Source organism: Stegodyphus dumicola, chromosome 5 (assembly GCF_044657685.1).
Source record: "Stegodyphus dumicola isolate Sdum_Otavi_A_Nest chromosome 5, ASM4465768v1".
Lineage (NCBI taxonomy): Eukaryota > Metazoa > Arthropoda > Arachnida > Araneae > Eresidae > Stegodyphus > Stegodyphus dumicola.
In genome coordinates this window covers 200,947,960-200,970,423 of record NC_140772.1, presented here as the reverse complement: position 1 = coordinate 200,970,423, position 22,464 = coordinate 200,947,960, and the positions used below count along the sequence as shown (strand labels likewise).

The window sequence follows — 22,464 nt, the reverse complement described above, 5'->3', positions numbered from 1 at the left end:
AAATACTGCTTCACGAGCAATTACTTCACCATTTTCTTAACTTCTGCCCTGCAAAACATCTCTGTGCTGCTATGCTTAATTGTTCTTTATCTAAGATGATGCAGTATTGTTTCTTAACTCGTGTACATAAAAATTATTATAGTTAACTATGATCTAGAAATATCTTGTCAACAAAAAAAATGATTTGATGTGCAGAAAAGTAAATTTTGCAAGTCTTTGAATTCAGTTTTGTCAACGTCGTCTTCATGCATCTGCACTCAGCCTTTACGAATGGCAGATGTTAAAAAGAACCAGTTTCTTCTATTATCGCATCGCTTTCAAGGAGTGTGCATTAAAATATCACTTATATATATAACATAAAAAATATGAAAACTTCTAAATTTAATTCACTATAAACTCTTTTATTTTCTATTTCATTTGGGAATGTCATCTATCTGTTCTAAAAATAGCACTTTAGTCTAAACTGCGTCATTCAAGTTAATCATGCGATCTTACATAACCTTTAATGTAGATGCCTCTTAACCAATCACCAAATTGCAAACCAAAACTTTTCTCTTCACATGCTTCCATCTTCCATAACTACGCACTTCAGCTTTGCTCTCTGCTCTGCTAAGATGTAATTTCATTGGCTTGCTTTCTATCTCAAAAATGTAAATCTTCTATGGACAGGCACGATTAGGGTACCAAGTGATCTGTGGCCACATAATGTCAATTGGAAATAAAAATGGAATTAAAACTACCTCAACTTATTATGAAAGATATTAAGATATTATGAAGTTAACATTATTGGCATACTACACAATCAAAATTCTTCTTCAATATGGATCTAAGCATGCATCGACACTGCTCCGGCTTTTCCTTGTGCTTTTATTATTGCATATATATATATATATATATAGTAGAAGCTTGACCATCTGTAAAGATTGAGAAATATTGAGTGCTAAATATGCAAAAATTCCATATAGTTAAATGTACTAAAGTGTAATTCACAATAGAACAGCCAAATGAATGGAAGAAATTTCAGTACTCTTCTATTATAAGAATTAGATTCAGAAACTGTATGCACGTATACATTTCTGAAGCCAGTTTTAATAACAAGAGTACCGAAATTTCCCATTAAAATCATAAAAGTAATCACTTTGTTTATTATAAACTTTATCAAGTGTCTCTAATGAAAATTATGTGAGATTTATGAGGGGAAGGTTCAGGCATATATCAGATCTATTTCACAGGCGTTAAACATATCAAAATAAAATATCTTATCCAATTACAAAATCTCATCAACCATGAATGTTGGCAGAGAACCATGAAGAAGCACTGGAATAGAGTACATTCAAAATTATGGGCTAATATTGCTTTTTTTGATTATTATTATATGTATATATTTCCAATTCATATTATTCTTTTTTAATTGCTTCAGTATTCATTCCAACAGGTATTTCATCATCAGTCAAAGTACTTATGTCATTTCAGTCAGGCATAGGTACTTTCCATTCAAGCTTATCAGGTGGGATAGCATTATTCGGTGATGATCAAACAGATTTGCTCCTCATAGCAGGAGCTGTAAGAAATAACAGCTTCATCTTTGAAGTAGGAAGGCATATGTTGCACTTGTACCTTTTAGAGCTATTTGATTGAAATATGTCAGTGACCAATTGCAAAAATATTTCATCCAATACAGTGAAAAAATTGAGGTGCAATATAGAGAAATTTTGAACAAATACTAAATGCTTTTTGTTTCTTTGTAAAGCTAGATTTTAAGGAGACAGAAAATCAACATTTTTTAACTATTGGACAATGACATGTTAGAGCTTTTGAAATACAGATCTTAGTATTATATAATATTAAGAAGCCGCTTAGATATTTTGGCATCATTCTTAGGCATCGCAAATGACATTCAGAATGAATTTAACTGGTGGTTTCCCTCCCTTCCTAATTTAATGATTAATGAAACTAAGACATTAAAAGGGTCTGATTTCTCCTCCTTTACCCTGATATTAGCAGATGAAGCTGCTGATTTTTTTAAAAGTCTCACTTTTTTCCTCATTTTTAGTATAAAAATGAAGAAAATTTGGTAAAATTTTTTTTTGACTTTTTGTCATAATGAAACAGCAGCAATATTTTCTGATCGTGTCATGTAAGATATTAAAAAGTTTCCGTCTGTGGTGAAAAAACGTTTGGCTTTCAAAATTGTACCAGTAATCCTTCTTCCTTAAATGAATATTAAATCAGCCCAAGCACTTTTCATGCATTTCTGTGCATGTAATGGGAATTGTTTTCTGTCTCAAATATGCTTAAAATATTTCTGAATGCTGTACTCTTTTGCAGATTTTTCTTGAAATCGTTAAAGCAATGAAAATCTTAACTGTATTTTGGGGACACTGATTACTCAGTGTTTACATAACAAAATGGTACTATTTATACCTAACTTATCAGAGAAAGAACTGTGGAAAAAAAGGAGATAATTTCATCAACTTTTTAATCGCATATTAGAATTAATCAGAAGCACATTATTAATTATGGTCAGGAACAACTTAGAGAGTGTTGAATTGTTTTCTTCAAAATGAATTGATCTGCATGGGGGTGAGGTAGATTGCAGAGGCAAAGATGCAGATTCAGAGACTTTAGATGTTTCTTATGTAGTAATTTGCACTGCTAATTGCTTCTTAAACTCTTTAAAAACAACAGATAATCTGTGTTATTTGTCAATGTTCATTTAATTCACAGACTTCTAATAGTAGTCTTTTACCATGAACATCTGTAAATTCAGTCTATTTACCAAGTAATGTTAACTAGAATGAATTTTGCGTAAAATGACAAAAGAGAAAAGACCAAGATTTGTTATGCAGTCTTATATTTTAACAATTTTCCCACGTTAATTTAAGTGACCTTGCTAAAGTAGTAAAGGCTATTAAGTTGTTATTTTTTGAAGTTAAGGCTTTAAGTTTTTATAACCTATAAAATGTAATAAAGTATAGGCTGAAGCTCTTAAGATTCTATTAAGATTCCCGAGTTTTATTAGTAGTACACTCAAATTATAAATCATGCTTTAAATTAAGGGGGCAGAAATCTAATAAATTTATTGAAATTAAACCAATGTGTTCAGATGTCATGAAAAATCTGAAAAACTTCCAAAATGTACTTAAGTTTCGTTTAAAAAATTAAACAAGATTATTTAAAAACTAGCCAAAAAATAGCTAAGGTATGACAATAAGAGTGTTTATATGGTTTGCCTTATTTTTAATTTTAATATGGTACAATTTTCTTCATAAAATCCTCCATGAAGGTATCTGTGAGGCATATAATCTGTTCATCAGTTTAATAGCCAGCCTTTTTCTAGGAAACCAATATGAACATGCATAATTTTTGTAATATATAAGAGATATAAAAAAATACATAAACCATTCAGTTTTATCTTGTGCATTAGAAGCTACAATATATATGCAAGATAAAGCTTTGATTTTAAAAACTGCTGTCAGTTTTTTTATTTATTTATTAAGAGTTTCCTCCCCCCTTTCTTTTTTCATCTTTTTTAATATTTACTGTACCTGATCTATTTTTATCAAATTTTAACTCATTATCTTTAATTAGCCCCCTGGAAGTACAGAGTGGACAACACATTTATCTGTATATCTTTATGTAATTCGTAGCAATTCTTTGAAGATCATGCTTCTTCTCTAGCATTCTGATTTTTTTTTTCTAAGTATTAGAAAAAACTATAAAACTCTCATTACATCATAAATAAAATCTAATATAATAGTACAGTAAAACTACACCATGTGGATAAAATGTTTAAAATCTTCTGTTTAAATCCTAGACTCTCATGCTAAATCTTTCTGTTTCAAATCATGTTATATAATTACCAACTTTTGATGCTATATGCTATAAATTTTCAAAGTAAGTTTGTGAGCATGCATCTCTTGCTGTAGTTCTACACTACAATAATTGAAGTAAAGAAAAATTTAAGATATCTTTTCATTTGGAAATTTATCATTACCACCAAAGACTAAATATTATGTTTTCTATTATCATTTTTATTACATAAATGTTTTAGGGAAAAATTCAGATATATTTGTGTTATTTTATCTTAAAATTTTCTTTTTTACTAGGTATGCTGTAATTAAAATGATCCGCCATCTATGGTCATAGTTAAGAACTATAAAATAGGAGAAAATGCATCAGTCTATACAAGACTGGAGGCAAGCTGTTCGAATGCCAACAGCATACAGAGTTGGAAATTCCACACTCAGGATACAAACTCAGTTTGTAGTAGGTGTTGCAATAGTTGGGGTGTCTTTTTTAGTACTTTTATATGCTCTTCTTCCATATACAAGGAACCAGCAATTAGTTAGTGATATCTATCGCCATGATGAGCATGGACATCAACATGTAGAAGAAGTAAAGAAAAGACAATGGTTATATAATTCAACATATCCTTTGACACCTCCAGCCACAACACCTAAAGGACTACGGTACAGAATAGCTGTGATATCAGACTTGGACACTGATTCCAAAGATAAAGAGAATAATTATACATGGTTTAGTTATTTTAAAAAAGGCTATTTAACTATAGACACTTCAAAAAAATATGTAAGCATTGAATGGGACTCTGATCTTGTCAAGTTAAAGTCAACTTTATCTCAAGCTGGCCGAGGAATGGAATTATCAGAATTGGTTGTCTATAATGGGAAACTTCTCGCATTTGATGATCGAACTGGAGTAATCTATGAAATAAGTGAAAATCGTGCTATACCTTGGATCTTGCTCACAGACGGAAACGGGCGAACCAATAAAGGTATTTTTTGTACTTTGTATTAATGTATACTGTTTAGCTTAGTTAATTCAGAGAAAAATGAAAAAGATGTTTTGAATAATTCAGCTTTCTTAAAAAATGATATTTTGGTAATACTTAACCTTAATTATCATAATTTCGTACCATTTCTGCTTAATCCTTTTCTCTGTTTATAACAAAAACAATGAAAAACAGGTCCACAATTTATATTATTAAAAAAAATAATTCCCCTCCCTTTGTGCATGCGTGTGGGGGTTGCCTTTATATATATACAAGACCTTCAAGTTCATCTCTTACATTGCAGGTCTTTCTTTTCTTCTTCAAATGATGCAATGCCTTTATTATTTACCTCTTCAGCAACTTCTGTATCAGTTAGCTGTCTGCTACCAACTTCATTACTGTCATTTAGTGGCAGTAATAAAGTTGTATGATTCATTATTTGACAATAGACTTTTTCACCATTTGACAAAATTCAACTGAAATATATAGTTTACATCCACTTCTGTTTTTAGAATTCATAGTTTTATTTTGATAACACATAGGACCTTTTTCGACTAGTTCTAGCATCTGGGTTGGAGATAATATGCTTTGCCAAATACGCATGTTCAGTTGATTCATCTTTCTCAATCGAACTTGATGGCACAGACGGAAATGTATCAGAACCTGAATCTATCGGATCTTTTCTAATTCTGATAGCAACTTTGATGTTGATGGAAGTGTAAAACCACTGTTATCAGTATAAATACTGTCTTGAAAATGTGTGATCTTCTCAAAAGAAGTTGGTAGCTTTTAAATTGCTCTTCTCAAGTCGTCTTCTCATTTTTGCTTGTTAACCAAGTTTTGATAATCAGGCAGTTTCTTTTCTAATTCTCTGACCATCTAAATGAAACCACTAAAAGTTAGGCATCACAAAGTTTTATTCATTTTATATAAAAAATATTAACGAAAATTCAAATTCGAAGTCTTATAGTTACTGTCATGACAAATTCCATTAAGTATTTATTAAAATTAGGTAAACTGAATGTATAGTTGAAACTATGTAAGTATTTGTAAAGTTGAATAAAGCATTATTATAATTATTATTGTATACAGTCAAATATGTTTGTGCGCATGCACATTTAATGTGTAACGGAGTTATATGCTAAGCTAAAATTATCTAATTCAGTTAATGTTGCAGATTGCGTTGTTCCTTAATCTTCAAATTGGATCCGGCTTATTATTTTTTGCAAACTGTTAGAGCAATTTCATAAAAGTAAGCTTGAACTTTCGATTATGTTAAATAGAATTTCCGATATATATTTACTAATATGTAATTTGTATCTACAAAGCGAAAGTATGTTTTGAAATCCGAAATCTGTTTATCAATTTCACGCTACGGATTGGAAGTCATCTGTCAGCACTATCCTTACCTTCAGGGCAGATGTTTTTATTTTATTTGGCTTATAATTCCTTACTAAATGTAGTATTTCATCTCGATGTACTCCGTCTTTGATATGATTTAAATCAAGTTCCTCGTCATTATAATTCGCTTCCAATACTGAAGAAAGTGACCAAGAGGTTATTGAAAACGAAAACATTTCGATTGACAAATTAGTCGGTATTCTCAACACAGCAGTTATAGGACTTGAACAGCGGAACTTTGTAACTAAACAAGAAATTATGTCTGTTTAATAGAATTAAAGAGAAAGTATTATCACATGAAACGAAGCAACTTACATTGAAAGAAATGTTTAATAAAGTAAACAAATAAATATTAAGCTTTTTCTTTTTGTAAATTTTGATACCCTTTAGATCATAATTGTTCTTTATTTCATAAATTACGGTTTCATATTTTTAATTTTGTAATTTCTGCATGCCATCTTACCAGATTTAAACTGATGATCTATAATCTGGAAAAATCAATAATCCGGAATCGCCGAAGTCCCGACGAGTCCGGATTAACGACTTTTGACTGTATAATGCTAAATTCACTTAGTCACTTATTTTTGAATTATTTTTCACCATCACCATATTAGCAAATCAGGACTTACATATGTTAGTACACTCACATGATCATGACAGCAATGAAAAATTAATAAACCTGCACTGACCGCAAAAGCATTTGAATAAACCTAAAATTTCACAATCTTAAACCTGAAAATGTTTGACCGAGTAGCAAACAATGCACCTATTTAGAGTCTGTACAGGAATAAGAGTAGGGCATTTTCACCACTGGTCAGTAGTGGCAAATAATAAAATTACCTTAAGTTCCTTTAAAGTGTTGGCGACCATGTGCGCTTTTATGCCGTTGGTGCCATTGTGCACCACGCTATCTTGACCATATGGAGAGTGTGCCCCTGCTGTTTATAAAAATATGTGTCACATCGCACACTCATATATGTGTGTAATGTGATTTATGTCCAGAATGTGCTTATCATTCAAGCCACATCAGAATAACTTTTTGTTTACATGGTGGCATGTGCATTAACTAAGATTTTCAAAAGTACTTATGGTTATGTTGTTTCAAAAGTACTATGTTATGTTTAGTGCTGCAGAGGAATCTAATGTACAAACAGTTGTCTCCAAGGTGCAAGAAAAGTCATCAGAAGAAAGTAAGGAGGACAATATCATTCTGCCCACATGTCAGGAAATGTTACTTGTGTTGACACTGTAAAACATTTTGCTGTAACATCCGAATTGACCACTAGTTTTACGAAAGCCATGAGTACAGTTGGCTGTGAAATTACCATTTTCATTCCCATCTGCAAAGCACAACATACATGAACAGGAATTTTTCATCAAAAAATGATCCATGAATGCATTTTTTACAAGTTACAGTGCTGTAATTTATATAGTACTGCAGTATTTTTTATGATGGCATACAAAATGTATTGTAGTTCTCATGTAACTATATACTGTAAATGATTAATGTATAAGAAAGTTTGAGTCTCCAGGCAGCATGAATTTTTTTAACAAATTTGGGATTTTTTGGTTCTTTGAGATTCGTGTTAACAAGGGTATACTGTATATATATATTAGAATTAATCTTTAATTAATATATATTAACCATTTCAGGATTCAAATGTGAATGGGCTACTGTAAAGAATCAACTTCTGTATGTAGGGGGTTTGGGGAAAGAATGGACATCATCTAAAGGCAAGTTAGTGAACTTCAATCCTCAGTGGGTAAAAGTTGTCACTCCTATAGGCCAGGTTGAGCATAAAGACTGGAGACAGAACTATCTTGCAGTACGTAGGGTGGCAAAAATTGAATTCCCTGGTGAGTTTAATATTTCTTTATTGAAATGTGTTATGTTTTATGAAGTGATTTCTTATTTACATTGTTATGCATGTTAATTTGAATTGTCATGCATATTAAGAATGTCTGTATTTAAACATGTTAATAATTTGTTTTATTTCAGCTAGATTGTAATTAAAAAATTTAACAACATTATATTTCAGTTTAGGAAAGTCTGATTTTTAATCAGTTGTACAGTCAACTCGTGATGATGTCATAATATTTAAGGCTTGTTTCTGTCCAACACAGTAGCTAATTTAATTGTATATAAGCCAAAATATTTTAGTATTATTAAATCATTCATTAAAAATAATGATACTCTTGGATTATCCACCTAACCCTCCTGAAAAGTAGCCACTCATTGACAACTAATTTTTCACCAACCAAACACATGGGGATGTGGCAAAAAGAATTTACTCTTTTGGGAAAAATATAAAGTGGATGAATTAGCATCTCAGGTATGAAAACTTGAAATTAACCACAGATACAGCTTTATTAACTCTGACAGGAAATACCCTATGCAGACTTTTGAAAGATTGTGGGCTGTCCAAAAGGGCGTATAAATGTCATTGGCATAGCGCTGAGCCTGTCATCATGTCGATTCCTACCTCTTCAGATTCAGGCATCATCAAATTTATGGGGAGATGCAGGTATTTTTGGCAATATTAAATGATTCAGGTGCTTTATTTCTCCTATGAAATCTGAAATTAATCTATTATGTAATTTTCTATTTATTTTGGATTTAATAAAATGGTCATTCTTTTCATGAAGCAATGCATATTGTAAGGGTTGTCATCTAGTTAAATTCTATGTCAGCATCTATGCCTTGGTGTCAGCAGGGAAGAAGGGGGGAACATGAATTTACTGTTTTGCCTGACTTCACTTGAAATACTAGAGTAATATAAATACTTTTGTTGTTTCAAAAGCTGTTGTAATTTACATACCTAAATGAACTTGTTGTCGAAATTAAACTGCTTGAAAATATAGGTAAATTATTGAAATTATTTTTATATTAGTTATAATATGTATTACTTCTCTTTCCTGTGCTTTTTTTTATTGTCCTTGTATTAAGCATGATTTTAAGTTAACCTTAGCTGTTTTTCCATATGGTATTGGCCATCTTAATTAAAAGCTGACAGATAAATAAAATAAATTTATGGTGTTATACATGTTTAACTATTTGCATAGACAATGGAAACTTTCACAGATCTCTTTTTCCATAGCTAGAGTCCATGTGCATAGTGATTTCACGTTCACCTCCTTCCAAGTTTTATACAGGATGGCTGTACTTTTGAGAATGGATGTACCGGGTGGCCATAATAAAACTGACAGTACTCACAGTGTTCTGTAGGGCGATCTATTTGCAAGAATGGCGGCACGTTTTGTAGGAAGATTAAACAAGATGGGGGACGAAGGATTCCGCGAAAAAAAAATTAGTTCCAAAAGTCACTGCTAGAATAATATTTGGCGCTGTGTAATAGAAAATAGAGTGTTAACACATGCAAATTAATACAGAATAAAATGTATCGTAGGTCCATTCTTCTATGAGAACATCACCCCGACAGGACCGGAAACCTGTTCTGTTACCGGAGAGAAATATCGGCACATGTTGAACAGCTTTGTCATTCCGGCACTTCAGCAAAGACAATGCCTGGGGGAAATCATTTTCATGCAAGATGGAACCCTCCACACGTTGCTGTACGGGTGCAACAGATGCTATGACAGAAATTCACAACAGAAAGAGTCATTAGCCGCTACTTTTCAACTGCATGGCCACCTCGGTCGCCTGATCTTACCCCATGCGACTTCTGGCTATGGGGTTACCTTAAGTCCAAGGTCTATCAAGGAGTGGTCCAGGACATGTCTACGTTGAAAGATAACATATCACGGACTGTACGGGAGATTCCTGCAGACATGTTACTTTCTGCTGTTGTGACATGTTACTTTCTGCTTTCTGCATACTGTGCACAGAATGCAATATGTGGTCCACAACAACGGCACCCACATTGAACCTCATTTGAATGCAAAATAAAAGGTAATTTCCGTATTGATTTGCATTTGTTAACACTCTATTTTCTATTACACAGCGCCAAATATTCCCCTAGCGGTGACTTTTGGAACTAAATTTTTTTTCGCGGAATCCTTCGTCCCTCGTCTTGTTTAATCTTCCTACAAAATGTGGCGTCATTCTCGAAAATAGATCATGCTACAGAACACTGTGAGCACTGCCAGTTTAATTATGGCCACCCGTTATAATGAGAGGTTAGAAAATAGTCCTTTCTTCCAACTTGATCTTATGGAAATTTCAGTAGCCTCCCATATTTTAAGCCCTCTCTTATGTAAGGTCTTTCGATTTCAGCTTGGTTCCATGCAGTAGACAAACATGGATACTCAATAAATATTTGAGCGCAAAAAACAAAACTACCGCATGCCAAATTTGGCGATTTTTTTTCCCCTAGCATGGAAGTTATGCAATTTAGGTGAGATTTTGTTTTGTATGGCAAATCATTTAAAATTAATGCCAGAAATTTGTCAACTAAAAAAGCAGCATATCGCATCAGAGATCATGTGATTTTTTAGTGGCAGCATAGTTACATATGTTCACATAACCTCTGATGCCATCTCAAATTTGGTCCCTAATAGTTGCATAAGTTAAGAACTGTAATTTAATTCTTATTCATTTTAATTAAATATCTTAATTTTGAAAAAAATTTAAAACTACAGTAAAAGCTTGACTATCGGGCATTCAACTTATAAGGTATTTCTCCCACCTTCTTGGCATGCCTTCATGGTGTGGTGGTCTGCATGCTGGGCACGTATTCCAGAGTTCCACGGTTCAATTTCCGGCGAAGGCTTTGCTAATTTTTCAATCTCTCTTGCTTTAACCCTCTGAGCGTTATGACTGGGTTTATCCGGTCATCAGAAGTTTTGCTACTTGATATATATTAGCTTATAATTTAAGATATTTTGCTTTCTTACTTTTTTTTAATAATGTAAATATCATCTTAATAAATGCAAGTCAATGAAAATGCAGACTAAAATAAGTAATTATACAAACTACATTAATAAATGCTGTTTAAATACTGATCTTCATGACTGTGCCACTCAGAGGGTTAAAATATAGCCATACATTAGGCTATATTTTAACCCTCTGAGTGTTAAAATATAGGCTATATTTTAACCCTCTGGGTCCTCTAAAACCCCAGTCGCCCTTTAAAAGAGGGAGTATATAAGGTATTTCTCCCACTTTCTTGGCATGCCTTCATGGTGTGGTGGCCTGCACACTGGGTGCATATTCCAGAGGTCCGTGGTTCGATTCCTGGCAAAGGCTTTGCTAATTTTTTAATCTCTCTTGCTTTAAAAAATAACCTAATTTCTCTATAAACTAACTGTAAAGCTCAAGTAATCAGAATAGTTTAGAAAAAAATTTTGTAAATGAGATATTTGTAACACCATTGTAGAGTTTAAAATACAGTCAAAAGTCCTTAATTCAAACACCCATAATCCGGACCTCAAAGCTAAAAACTTTCTGCGCATGCGCCGCGTTGGCACATGCGCACAGGTGTTTTACGCGTGCGCGTAAGACCTTGACTACTGCGCATATGCGTGTGCGCAAGTGCAGAATACGTTTTCGCCTGCGCGTTTAATGTATAATGGATGGTGTAAGCTAAAATTATCTAATTATCTATTTCAGTTAATATTAATAATTGCGTTGTTCCTTAATCTTCGAATTGGATCCCGCTTATTATTTTTTGCAGACTGTAAGAGCAATTTTATAAAAGTAAACTTGAACTTTCGATTATGTCAAATAGAATTTCCGATGCTGGAACTTCCAAAGGATCTACAAAACGAAAGTATGTTTCGATGTCCAACAAACAAAAAGTGGAATTGCTGCAAAAAATGGATAAAGACATGAAGAACGTGACAGAGAGGTTGGTGAAAACGAAAAAATTTCGATTGACGAGTTAGTCAGTATTCTCGGCACAGCAATTAACGGGACTTGAACAGCGGAACTTTGTAACTGAACAAGAAATTATGTCTGTTTATAGAATTAAAGAGAAAGTATTATCACATAAAAAGAAGCAACTTAAACAACTTACATTGAAAGAAATGTTTAATAAAGTAAACAAATAAATATTAAGCTTTTTTTTTTTTTTTTTTTTTTTTTTTTTTTGTAAATTTTGGTACCCTTTAGATCATAATTGTTCTTTATTTCATAAATTACGGTTTCATATTTTTAATTTTAGAATTTCTGCATGCCATCTTACGAGATTTAAACTGATGATCTATAATCCGGAATCGCCGAAGTCCCGACGAGTCCGGATTAACGACTTTTGACTGTACTATTAATATGTCTGCATTGGCTACAAACATAGTGATTTAGCATGAGTAATGGATAAGCATTTTGCCACAACACAATCGTAAGATATTTGTTTTGGTTGTAATGTAAATTCGATTAATTCTTGATAAGCTGGTTTAATTTTTGTGAAGAATAATTTAAGCTCTGTTTAGCCTCACATTTTGGAAAAAATAAATACGAAATCTAAGGTTTTTTTTTTTTTTTTTACATGTTGCATTTGTAATTTGTATCTCTGTATTATCTAACTATATAAAGAATTATATATTCATTTAAACTTCTGCCAGAATAAGCGGCATCATTTCTGCCATCACTCTTGCTGGGCAGAATTTCATAATTGGATCAGAGGTTTTATTTTAGTATTTAAGGTCTACGAAATATGTTGGCTTTTCTGTCTGAAGTACATTTTTGTTTTAAATCTTATGTAATTTAAATGTAGTCTCTTGGTATTCAAGTTGATAACAAATAAGATGACTGCTTTTATAATTTTAGAGTGCAGATTTCCCCCTTTCCTAACTGGAATTATATTTTCTATATGCTCAACTATCCGGAATTATTAGGTATTTGGAATTCAGTATTTTCCAAGCTTTCTGGATACTTGAGCTTTTATTGTATATTGTTAGTTATCCATTGTTTAAACATTCGGTACAACTCTGATATACGCCCTAATTTCACCAAATGTGGCGATATGTGTTCTGCGCTGGTTTTTGGCGCGATTGCATGTTGTATGGCAACCCTGTTGATGTTGAAACATCTTTCGGTGGAGTTTGTTGGTTCGCGTCATGCTCTGTGTCTGAGAACCTAGGGGGAAGATAAAATGGTGAAAGTTGTTGAATAGAAGTTCGGCAAAAGGAAATATCGTCGTGGCCATCCTGTTGAGGGGCAGTGGGTATTTGGAGGTGTGGAAAGAGGGTTTGGGAGATTATTTTTAGTGGCTGTGCATGATAGAAGTACGGATTTGTGATTATTTGTTATTTTATTTTTTTGTGAACCATAATATGAATTTTCTGGATAGTGTGTCTGGCTGTCATATAAATACGATAGTGATTACGTGGCAACATGTTAAAGGCGGTATGAAATTGGTATTTCTGCTTTTCGAAAAGCATTAATTCATGGTAAGTACATCTTATTTTATTCTTGTTCTTATTTTATAGAATATTATGTTCATTGTTTTTTTAGTATGAATTTCTGTCGTTATTGTTGTTTTTTTAATTGTTTGAAATTTATTTTAGTTATTTTGTTGATTAGTGCGTACCATCTAAATTGTGCAATTCGTAGATGTTTTTTAAAGTTGAAACAGAACACTGTATACATGGTATTCTTTGAAATTTATTGTTATTATGTTAATTTATTAAAGTGAGGTGTGCGTAGTTCGTAGATTTGTTTGCTGCCTAAATTGTGCCATTCGTAGATGTTTTTTGAAGTTAAAACATATCGCTGTGTACATGGACTCTTGTCAAATAGTTTTGGTTAGAAACTTTACGGTTTTGCTATCTAAAGTTTTTGTTTTTGTTTCGGATTTTTAGCTTAAATTGTGTGTGCAAAACATGGTTTTTGCATTCGCGAAAACCGTGTTTTTGGAGACATTTTAGGCTTAAATTTCGAAATGTAGACAAAAAATTTAGATGGCAATATGGCAACGTGGGGCAAGAAATTTGGCCTACTTGAGGGCGCATATCAGAGTAGTTCCAAACATTCATTTTTCTTTTAATTGATTCTCAGCTAATTTAGGTTTTTTTTTAATTAATTTGCTCGTATCCATCATTAAAGTGCTTCTTCATATTTGGATTGTTCGTGTGCTACTACTAATTTTTTTTAATCGGCGGTTCATTTTTGTAATTCATTATATTTTGCTTTATTTTAATTGTTAATGCATTTCAGTGAATTTTCTTTTCTGATTGGTTTCCTTATTTAACTTTATGAGATTGTGATTACTAACAAAATCTTTAGTCTTTCATTGCTAAATTTCTTTGTGTTGCTATTTAGAAAACTGATTTTGCTTTGATTTTTAAGTTGCTGTTTGTTCTTAACATTGTTTACTTCTTATCAATATTATGATCAGGAGAATTAATTTAATTTCTTTCTCTGTTTGACTACCCTTTAGTGCTCAGGTTACAAATTATGTCGTCATCACCATCAAACTGGGGGAAAATCTGACTTAGAAACAAAATTTTTAAAGTAACAAAACCATCAGTATTTGTATTACTGATGTATTACATTATAAATGTAAAATATTTAGTATTAAGGGGCATAATTTTGCATTATGTTCTTTTGCAGTGTTTCTCCTTTTATTACTCAATAAAATGCTTACAGAATTCGCCAATCTATGAATAATACATTAGAATCATTGCTCTGCAAGTCCAAAGATAAATTTTTAAATTGTCCTTTATGCAACAGGCAAGAAAACTCGAGTGCACAATTTTTAATGGTATTTTTACCTTTAATTTTTGAAATAATATGTATCATCTTTACACTATGTACATTATCTCCCCTACCTAAGTTGAAGTTTTTAGCATAGAAAGGAGAAAAATTACTAATGTGTATGTTAAATAAATAAATAAAATTTGCCCATTAGGCAAGCAGCAGCAGTGGCAACAGCAAAGCTTTCGTTACAAATCATGCTGATTATGATTTTACTTCTCATTTAACCTGTGCGGTTTCATAAAATCTGCCCACTGTTTACTAAACCTCTAGACTGAGTAACTGTGTGACAAAATGAGACATTAAAAAAGTCAACATAAAGCCAACTGTTAGTAAAACATAAATAAAATTTCACTAATCTTTAAAATTTGTCCAACTGTTATAAATGTAAAATATTTAGTGTTACTTGATAAATTTTACAAAGTTGACTTTCTCTCATATTTGTTTTGTAATTATGTTGAAAATTAGACTAGTGTTACATGATAAATTTTACAAAGTTGACTTTCTCTTATATTTGTTTTGTAATTATGTTGAAAATTAGACTATGTTTAATAATAATGCATCCTACTTACAGATCTGTTTTAGTCTTAGGATGGTGACACAAAAGTGTGAATTTATTCAGTTCCCATTTGCTGATAGGTCCTTAATGTTTTCCTTTAATGATCCTTAAAAGTCCTGAAAAATATTTAATGTCCATGTGCAGAAATGTGTGTGGATGCTGTAAAACACAGCAAAAGTGAGCAAGCACTCTTTTACTGTGAACTTTGATATTGTCAGCAGTCTATCAGCTGAAATGTTTCTTTTGGCACTTGTGAGATTAGTCACACGAAGAAGTTTTTGCTCAGTAATCTTCATAGATAATGCAAAAAAATTCAAGTTGAAAACAATCTCAGAAATATGTGAAAAATAATCAGTCATCCAGATGTTAAGAAATTATATGCCTCGCAGGGAATCAGGTGGATGTATATTGCTGACAAAGCAGCATGATGGGGTGGGTTTTATAAAAGACTTGGTATGCTTTATCAAAACTGCATTAAGAATATTTTAGGCAGAACATCGCTCAATCTTAAAGAATTAGAGACATTGCTTGTTGAAACCGAAGCTGTTCTGAATGCACTTTTATGTAGATCCGAGATTCATCATTCACTAAGGTATACTTCTAGTCAGTGACAATGATGGCAGTTGAAACAGTATGGCTTGTGCTGCTTAAACTTGTGTATCATTGAAATACAACTGATAAGACAGCTGCAAAATCATTCTGCTTATTTTGAATTATAGAGTTGTAACTTATGTTTATCGTGATAGCCATGGTATAATAGTTATTATAAAATGGCTTAAATAAAATAACTTTTTAAATGATTAACTTAATGCTGTATTCAGGAGCATATTTTAAAAATAAGTTGCTGTAATAACAGTATGTGTTTTATTGCATAAATGCATATAAATGAGGACTTTGTAAACATCATGTGGAGTCATTTATTAAATGTTAAATAAAACAAGAATAATCATATATCTGATATTTAAAAAAAATAATGTATATTTTGAACATACGAATTTTACAAGGGAAAAAATTATTTATATTCCATTTTTGATTTTATTCTTCAGGTTATATGATTCATGAAGCTGTTGTATGGAGTGATGTTCATCAACAATGGTTCTTTTTACCGAGAAGGGCAAGTACGACGACATATAATGACAAAGATGATGAGAAAATGGGAACTAACTTACTTATAAAAGCTAATGAAGACTTTTCTCAAATAACTCTTACAAATATTGGTCCTGTAGTGCCTACTCATGGATTTTCTTCTTTTAAATTTATTCCTGACACCTCAGATTCAGTAATTGTTGCTTTAAAATCTGAAGAAACTGATGGCCATATAGCCACATTTATCACAGTATTTACAGTTACGGGAGAAATTTGGTTACCTGAAACTGAAATTGGTACATATAAATTTGAAGGTATTGAGTTTATTTAAGACTCAGCACAAAAAAAAAAATGTAAATTAATCATATTTATTTATCTGCGATGCAGATTTGTGTAAATAAAATAAAGAGTTTAATTTATAAAAAGTGTACAAAAATAAAATTAGATTCAGGAAATTGTTTCTTTTTATTCCTATAATTGTTTAATACTTATTTTAAATATGTTTGATTCCTCTAAATAAATGTAATGAAAACTTCATAAGAATATGAAGCTACTTCTGATAACGGCACAGAAAGCAAAAATTAATCAATGCCTCATTTCTCAGAATTCATGCATTATGGCACGGAAAGCAAAAATTTAATTTTCTTTGTTTTCAAATAAATACCCTAAAGAATATGCTAAAATAGAGATGAAAGTGAAAAATAGGTAAGAAAAATAATTTGAATGAAATTTGGGAGGAAATATCAAGTACAGTTGGCTGAAAAGTACTGAGAAATGAAAAATTTACAATGATTTATTCAGAAACACAAAAATAATGAATTACACCTTTTCTTAATGTAAAATTGTTCAGAACAAAATATATAAATCTTAAAAATGAACACATTAGTGAAAATTATGAAATACTGTAAGTCTTGTGCTGAAAAAGAAAATTATAAAATGTATTACCAGGGAAAAGTGCTGTAAAAAAAAAAAAAAAAAAAAAAAAAAAAAAAAAAAAAAAAAACTAGTTTAATGCTGCTTTCTTTTAGACTGATATTTTGCTTGCTGTGAATTATTTTTTTTGGGGGGGGAGCTGTGATTTATTTGTTTTTGTAATAAGATATTTGTTAGGTTTGCAACTATTTCAGAAACATGGATAAGGGGAAAACACAAGATTTCCATAAGTATTCAAAAGCTTATCATTTTTCGCTGAAATGGTTGAAGGTAACAATAATTAGTGTAATTATATTGAATGTTAGTAAGTCTGCTGTTTAATATATAATTCAGGAAGCTAGAAGTATTTTGTTTGCTGTGATTTTTTTTGGGGGGAGGAGGGCTGTGATTTAGTTCATTTGTTTTTGAAATAAAAGATATTTTGTTATGTTTGCAACTATTTCAGAAACATGGATAGGGGAAAAACACAAGATTTCTATAAGTATTCAAAAGCTTATAATTTTTTGCTGAAATGGTAGAAAGTCAGTAACAAGGATTAGTGTAATTATATTGAATGTAAGTAAGTTTGCTGTTTAATATATAATTCAGGAAGATAGAAGTATTGAAAACAAAATTGGTCATTCAGAGAGTAGGCCAAACAGAAGCAAAACAGAAACTTTAAGTTTAGTAATGCTGAAACTGAAAAAAGTTAATAAAATATAGTCAAACCTCTAATAATTATAACACAGTTCTTGGGACTGTTTGTTTCGTTTGTTAAATCCAGTGTGATTTTAAAAGTGGCTTATCTCAAAAAGTAACCGATGAATCTAAAAAAAGGGGGGCTGGTATTACATCTACCAAAAGTAATGAATAATAATTTTAATTTAAAGAAAATCATATTCAGATATCATTTATTCTGTGTAATGATAATTGCAATTATTATGATATTAATCATAATAATTGCAATTATTATTACACAGAATTAGTAAATTTGTTTTTGTTGCTTTTCAGTTTCATCATATGTTGTTAATTGTACTCTATAAATTACTTAGCATAAAAGTCATGTTCAGACTCTTTCCGTAAAACATATATCTCCTCCTGAAGTACACATATTTAGAATTATGGATAATCATTTATTACCTAAAAAATGTGAAATATTTACAAATTTAGCTTTAACTTTTACTTAACATCTAGATTACAGGTAAAAATGTATCTGTATTCAATTCTACAAATTGTGTGAATGAAAACACATTAATCACATGCATCATATCTTTAACACCTGTTGAGGGGAGTTATCATCCCAAGTGTTGGGTTTCTTCAATATTAAGAATCAGTAATTTTCATTGTGATTTCTGTTACAATATCTGTCTCACTCAAATATTCACATATCATCATCAAATAATTACAGAAGCACCATGTCACAATCTAAAAATACTAAAATGCAGTTTTTTCATAGTTGCTTAGCAAAAGACTATTCCTCATTTCCGTAACACTCTTTGCTAGACCAGCATACTGAAAATAATTTCAGATGGCTAATTCAGTAACAAGCTGCCAATAATATTTTTGCGCTAATATTATATCAAGAAATGAAATGTCTATAAAGTGCTTGATTTTCTTAATTCTGTAAAATACTTAAAAAAAGAGCTACATTCTCTCATAACACTTCAAGCTCCTGGTCATATCTTGGTCTGTAGTGTGCAACATTGAAGTTGAATTTAGGAGCAAGAAAATAATCTACTTAAGGGTTTCAACATCTGTGTGTGCAATATACACTGGTGAAATAAATTAAGAGAATTTTCATATTTTATTAAATTGCATGAAAAGAACTAAACTGAAGGGAAAACAATTGCTTCTAGATAAAAATGCATATTTTGTATGGCAAATACGTAAGTGTACACGTAGGTGGAGCCAGCAGAAAAACAGGTTATAAGCGCATGGAGGGCAAGACGAATTGCGTTCGCGAGCACACCTTGGCAAATTTCTGGGTGTTATCTTGCAGCAATCAGTTAAATTCACATCAGAACAGTAAAAATGAGTAACGATCAACGTTTAGATGATGGGATGAGGTGGCGAATTGTGGGGAGACTAGAGGCAGGACAATCGCAAGTCCATAAATGCAGAGAGTTTAATTTAACGTCCAGTGTCGTGTGTAACCTATGGAAACAGTTCCAGGATACTGGATCCATCGAGAGAAAGCCTGGGAAAGGTCGTCCAAGAGCCACGACGGTCAGAGAAGATTTCTATTTGTCCATTTTAGCGACGTGTAACAGAGGGGCTACAGCTTCTCAGCTCTCTTGGGACCCGTATGCAACCACAGGAACCCATGTAACAAGGGTGATTGTTTCCAAAAGACTGAATGAGAGAGATTTGTTTGCCAGAAGACCATCTGTTTGCATCCTGCCCATGTCTATGGACAGAAGAGTCCAATTAGCATGCACAGGCAGCATAGTGGTTGGAGTACGGAGCAATGGGCAACCATTCTGTTCATCGACGAGTCCCGTTTTAGCCTAAACACCAATTCTCTCCATACTTTCATATGGAGAGAGCCAGGGACCCACTACCTACCCTCTAATGCCCGCAAAATCAACAATTATAGCGGTGTAATGGTATGGGCAGGCATCATGTTCGATGGCCGCACACCTCTCCACATCTTTGACAGAGGCTCTCTGACTGGTGCGAGGTCTTGAAGCTATATGTTCGTCTTTTCCGGGGTGCAGTGGGGCCCGTAAGTTCATCTTACAGGACTATAACGCGAGACCATATGCAGCTCTTCCGGTCGCCGAATGGATTGGCCAGCCAGGTCTACAAACCTCAACCCTATTACAGCATGTCTGGGACACTCTGGGGAGGGCGATTGCAACTTGCAAACCCCCTCCAAAAACCATCCAGGAACTGAAAATAGCGCTTCTGAATAAGTGGGCAGTTTACCAATTGCCACAGGCACTGATAAACTGCCTTATTTCCAATATGACACCACACTGCGAGGCCTGTATGGCTGTAAGACGGGACCATACCCCCTATTAACCCATTTCTTTTGTGTCTTCTGCAACCGCTGTTTCAGACCTTCAGACTCCCATGTGTGTCTATTATAATTGTTGAATGTTTATTTTATTTGTATTATATCAACCTTGTTCACACGAAATTTTATTAAAATCTGTCCAGTAGTTCTGGAGATTGTAAATCAAATATGAAAATTCTCTTTCACCAGTGTAGTTGAGTCTTTCACTTTTGGCGCTTTTTCCCCTCTCCAAACAGATCCGATGTCATCCATATCCTCTGGCTCTACAGGAAAGAGAAAGAATTTCAAAATCTTTTAAGCATTTTGGTTTTTGAGATTTTCTTAGCAGAAGAGTATGATGCTCAGTACCATTCATATTGGCACACATAAGAAATGTGTGTGGAAATTTAGTTGATGGCATCAGTTCTTTATTTTTTGAATAATGTGCAACTTAACTTCAGTGTAAAATTAGGTTCACAATGTGTCATCTTGATGAAAAGAATTTCACCAATACAGAGTAGAAAGTGTTTAATAAAAAAATATGTGAAATTTTGCTCATCTGATAAAATTGGAAAAGGAAGGTAATTTCTTCCTTAATCTCTCTTATCCAATATCTAGTGAGAATACAATCGTTTTCTTGAAGCTACAAATGGCTGCAAAGCAAAAGTTTAAAAAAACCTTATAATTAATATTCTGAATCTTGCATAAGGTCTAAAGAATGATAAAACCCCCATTTAGAAGAGAAGACAATGTTATAAATACTGAGGGTAGAAAATAAGGATAAAGAATTTCAATCCCTAAAAGACAAACACCCACAGGCTCTTAAGATTTTATTCCCTATTTTCCCAAGAAATAGCAAAAAATTGCATCGTACTTGTCTGCCATGAATCTCTCGTCTTACAGATCAAAGAATTCAAATCAGGGAATCAATTCAAATTCTTTGGCTTGTTACTCATTTCATTACATAATATGGTCTCTTAAGCTAGTATTGTGTATCCCTGCTTTCCAAGAATTGAATGTTATATCTGTCTCCATAGATCAGTTTAGAACTCGGAGAGAAAATTGAGAATAAAGAAAGGAATAGTAATGATGTTTTCCTATTGTTAAACAGCTTTAAGATAAGTAATTTTTCAGTTGAATACTGCCAGAATTTCTGGAAAGAACAAAAAACTTTTCATTTGAAGGTGTTCACTAATTTCGTTATATTGAATTTTGACATGTTTGAAGGCTTGCTATAGCTTGTATGAAATGCTAATATTAAAAGTATTAAAGAATTCATTCGTTATATCTGGGGGTTCATTTTTAAAACCAAATTCATTGTAACAGAGTTCTGCTGAATAATTTTCATAATGGAGTATCTAAAATAAAACCATTTTTCAGTAAAGAAGAAAACTGAAGATTTAGATTAGAATTCATTAAAGCATGAATTCTGTAACTATGTGATTTGTAAATTAATGTATAGTAAATACAATATTTTTGGTCATGATATAAAATTAAATGCAGTTATGAAATGGTGCATATTTTAAGCTCAAAGTGAAGAATAAAAGTCAAAAAGTATTGGGCTAAGTGCAGTAAAGAATCAAATCCAATGCAAATCATCCTAGGTCATGGATTTTAAAATACTATATAAAAGAGATTTTGACTAAGAGAATGCCATTTATTATTTAGGCCATCAACAGTCAAGCAGTAAAAGTCACTGAACACTGGTAATTTGGTCTGAGGTTTGAATCTCAGCGAATGGGCTGGCTACATGGTCATTTTTGTGATTTTCCCCACGTGTAACATATATACAAGCCAGTTTCCATTAAAAAGACCTCCATAAAGGCATCCCTTCCCTTAGGCAGATAGCCCATGTGTGCTTTGCCATAATCATATAAAACAAACCATTTTTACTCACATGTTTGCAATTAATCTGAAACCGGTAGAGAAAAACAAAGTTTCGGCAATTATTCAAAAATCTATCATTTTTTTTCCCCCAAAATGGAAAGTAAGGAAAACTAGTTAATTAACTGTGCTGAATTTTTTATAATAAAACCATGTTTACAAAAGTTCTTAGAAATTCA

The 22,464-nt window shown here is 32.2% G+C and overlaps 1 protein-coding gene across 1 annotated transcript in view; it reads left to right on the top strand.

Moving 5' to 3' along the window:
• Positions 1-16,946, top strand: part of LOC118202524 (soluble calcium-activated nucleotidase 1) — a 28,992-nt gene extending 12,046 nt beyond the window's left edge. The window contains exons 2-4 of the mRNA XM_035374711.2: positions 4,110-4,795; positions 7,847-8,050; positions 16,452-16,946. Of these exons, the coding sequence (XP_035230602.1) occupies positions 4,174-4,795; positions 7,847-8,050; positions 16,452-16,822 (1,197 nt within the window). The 5' untranslated portion in view covers positions 4,110-4,173 and the 3' untranslated portion in view covers positions 16,823-16,946. The remainder of the gene's footprint in view (positions 1-4,109; positions 4,796-7,846; positions 8,051-16,451) is intronic.
• The last annotated feature ends 5,518 nt before the right edge of the window (positions 16,947-22,464 follow it).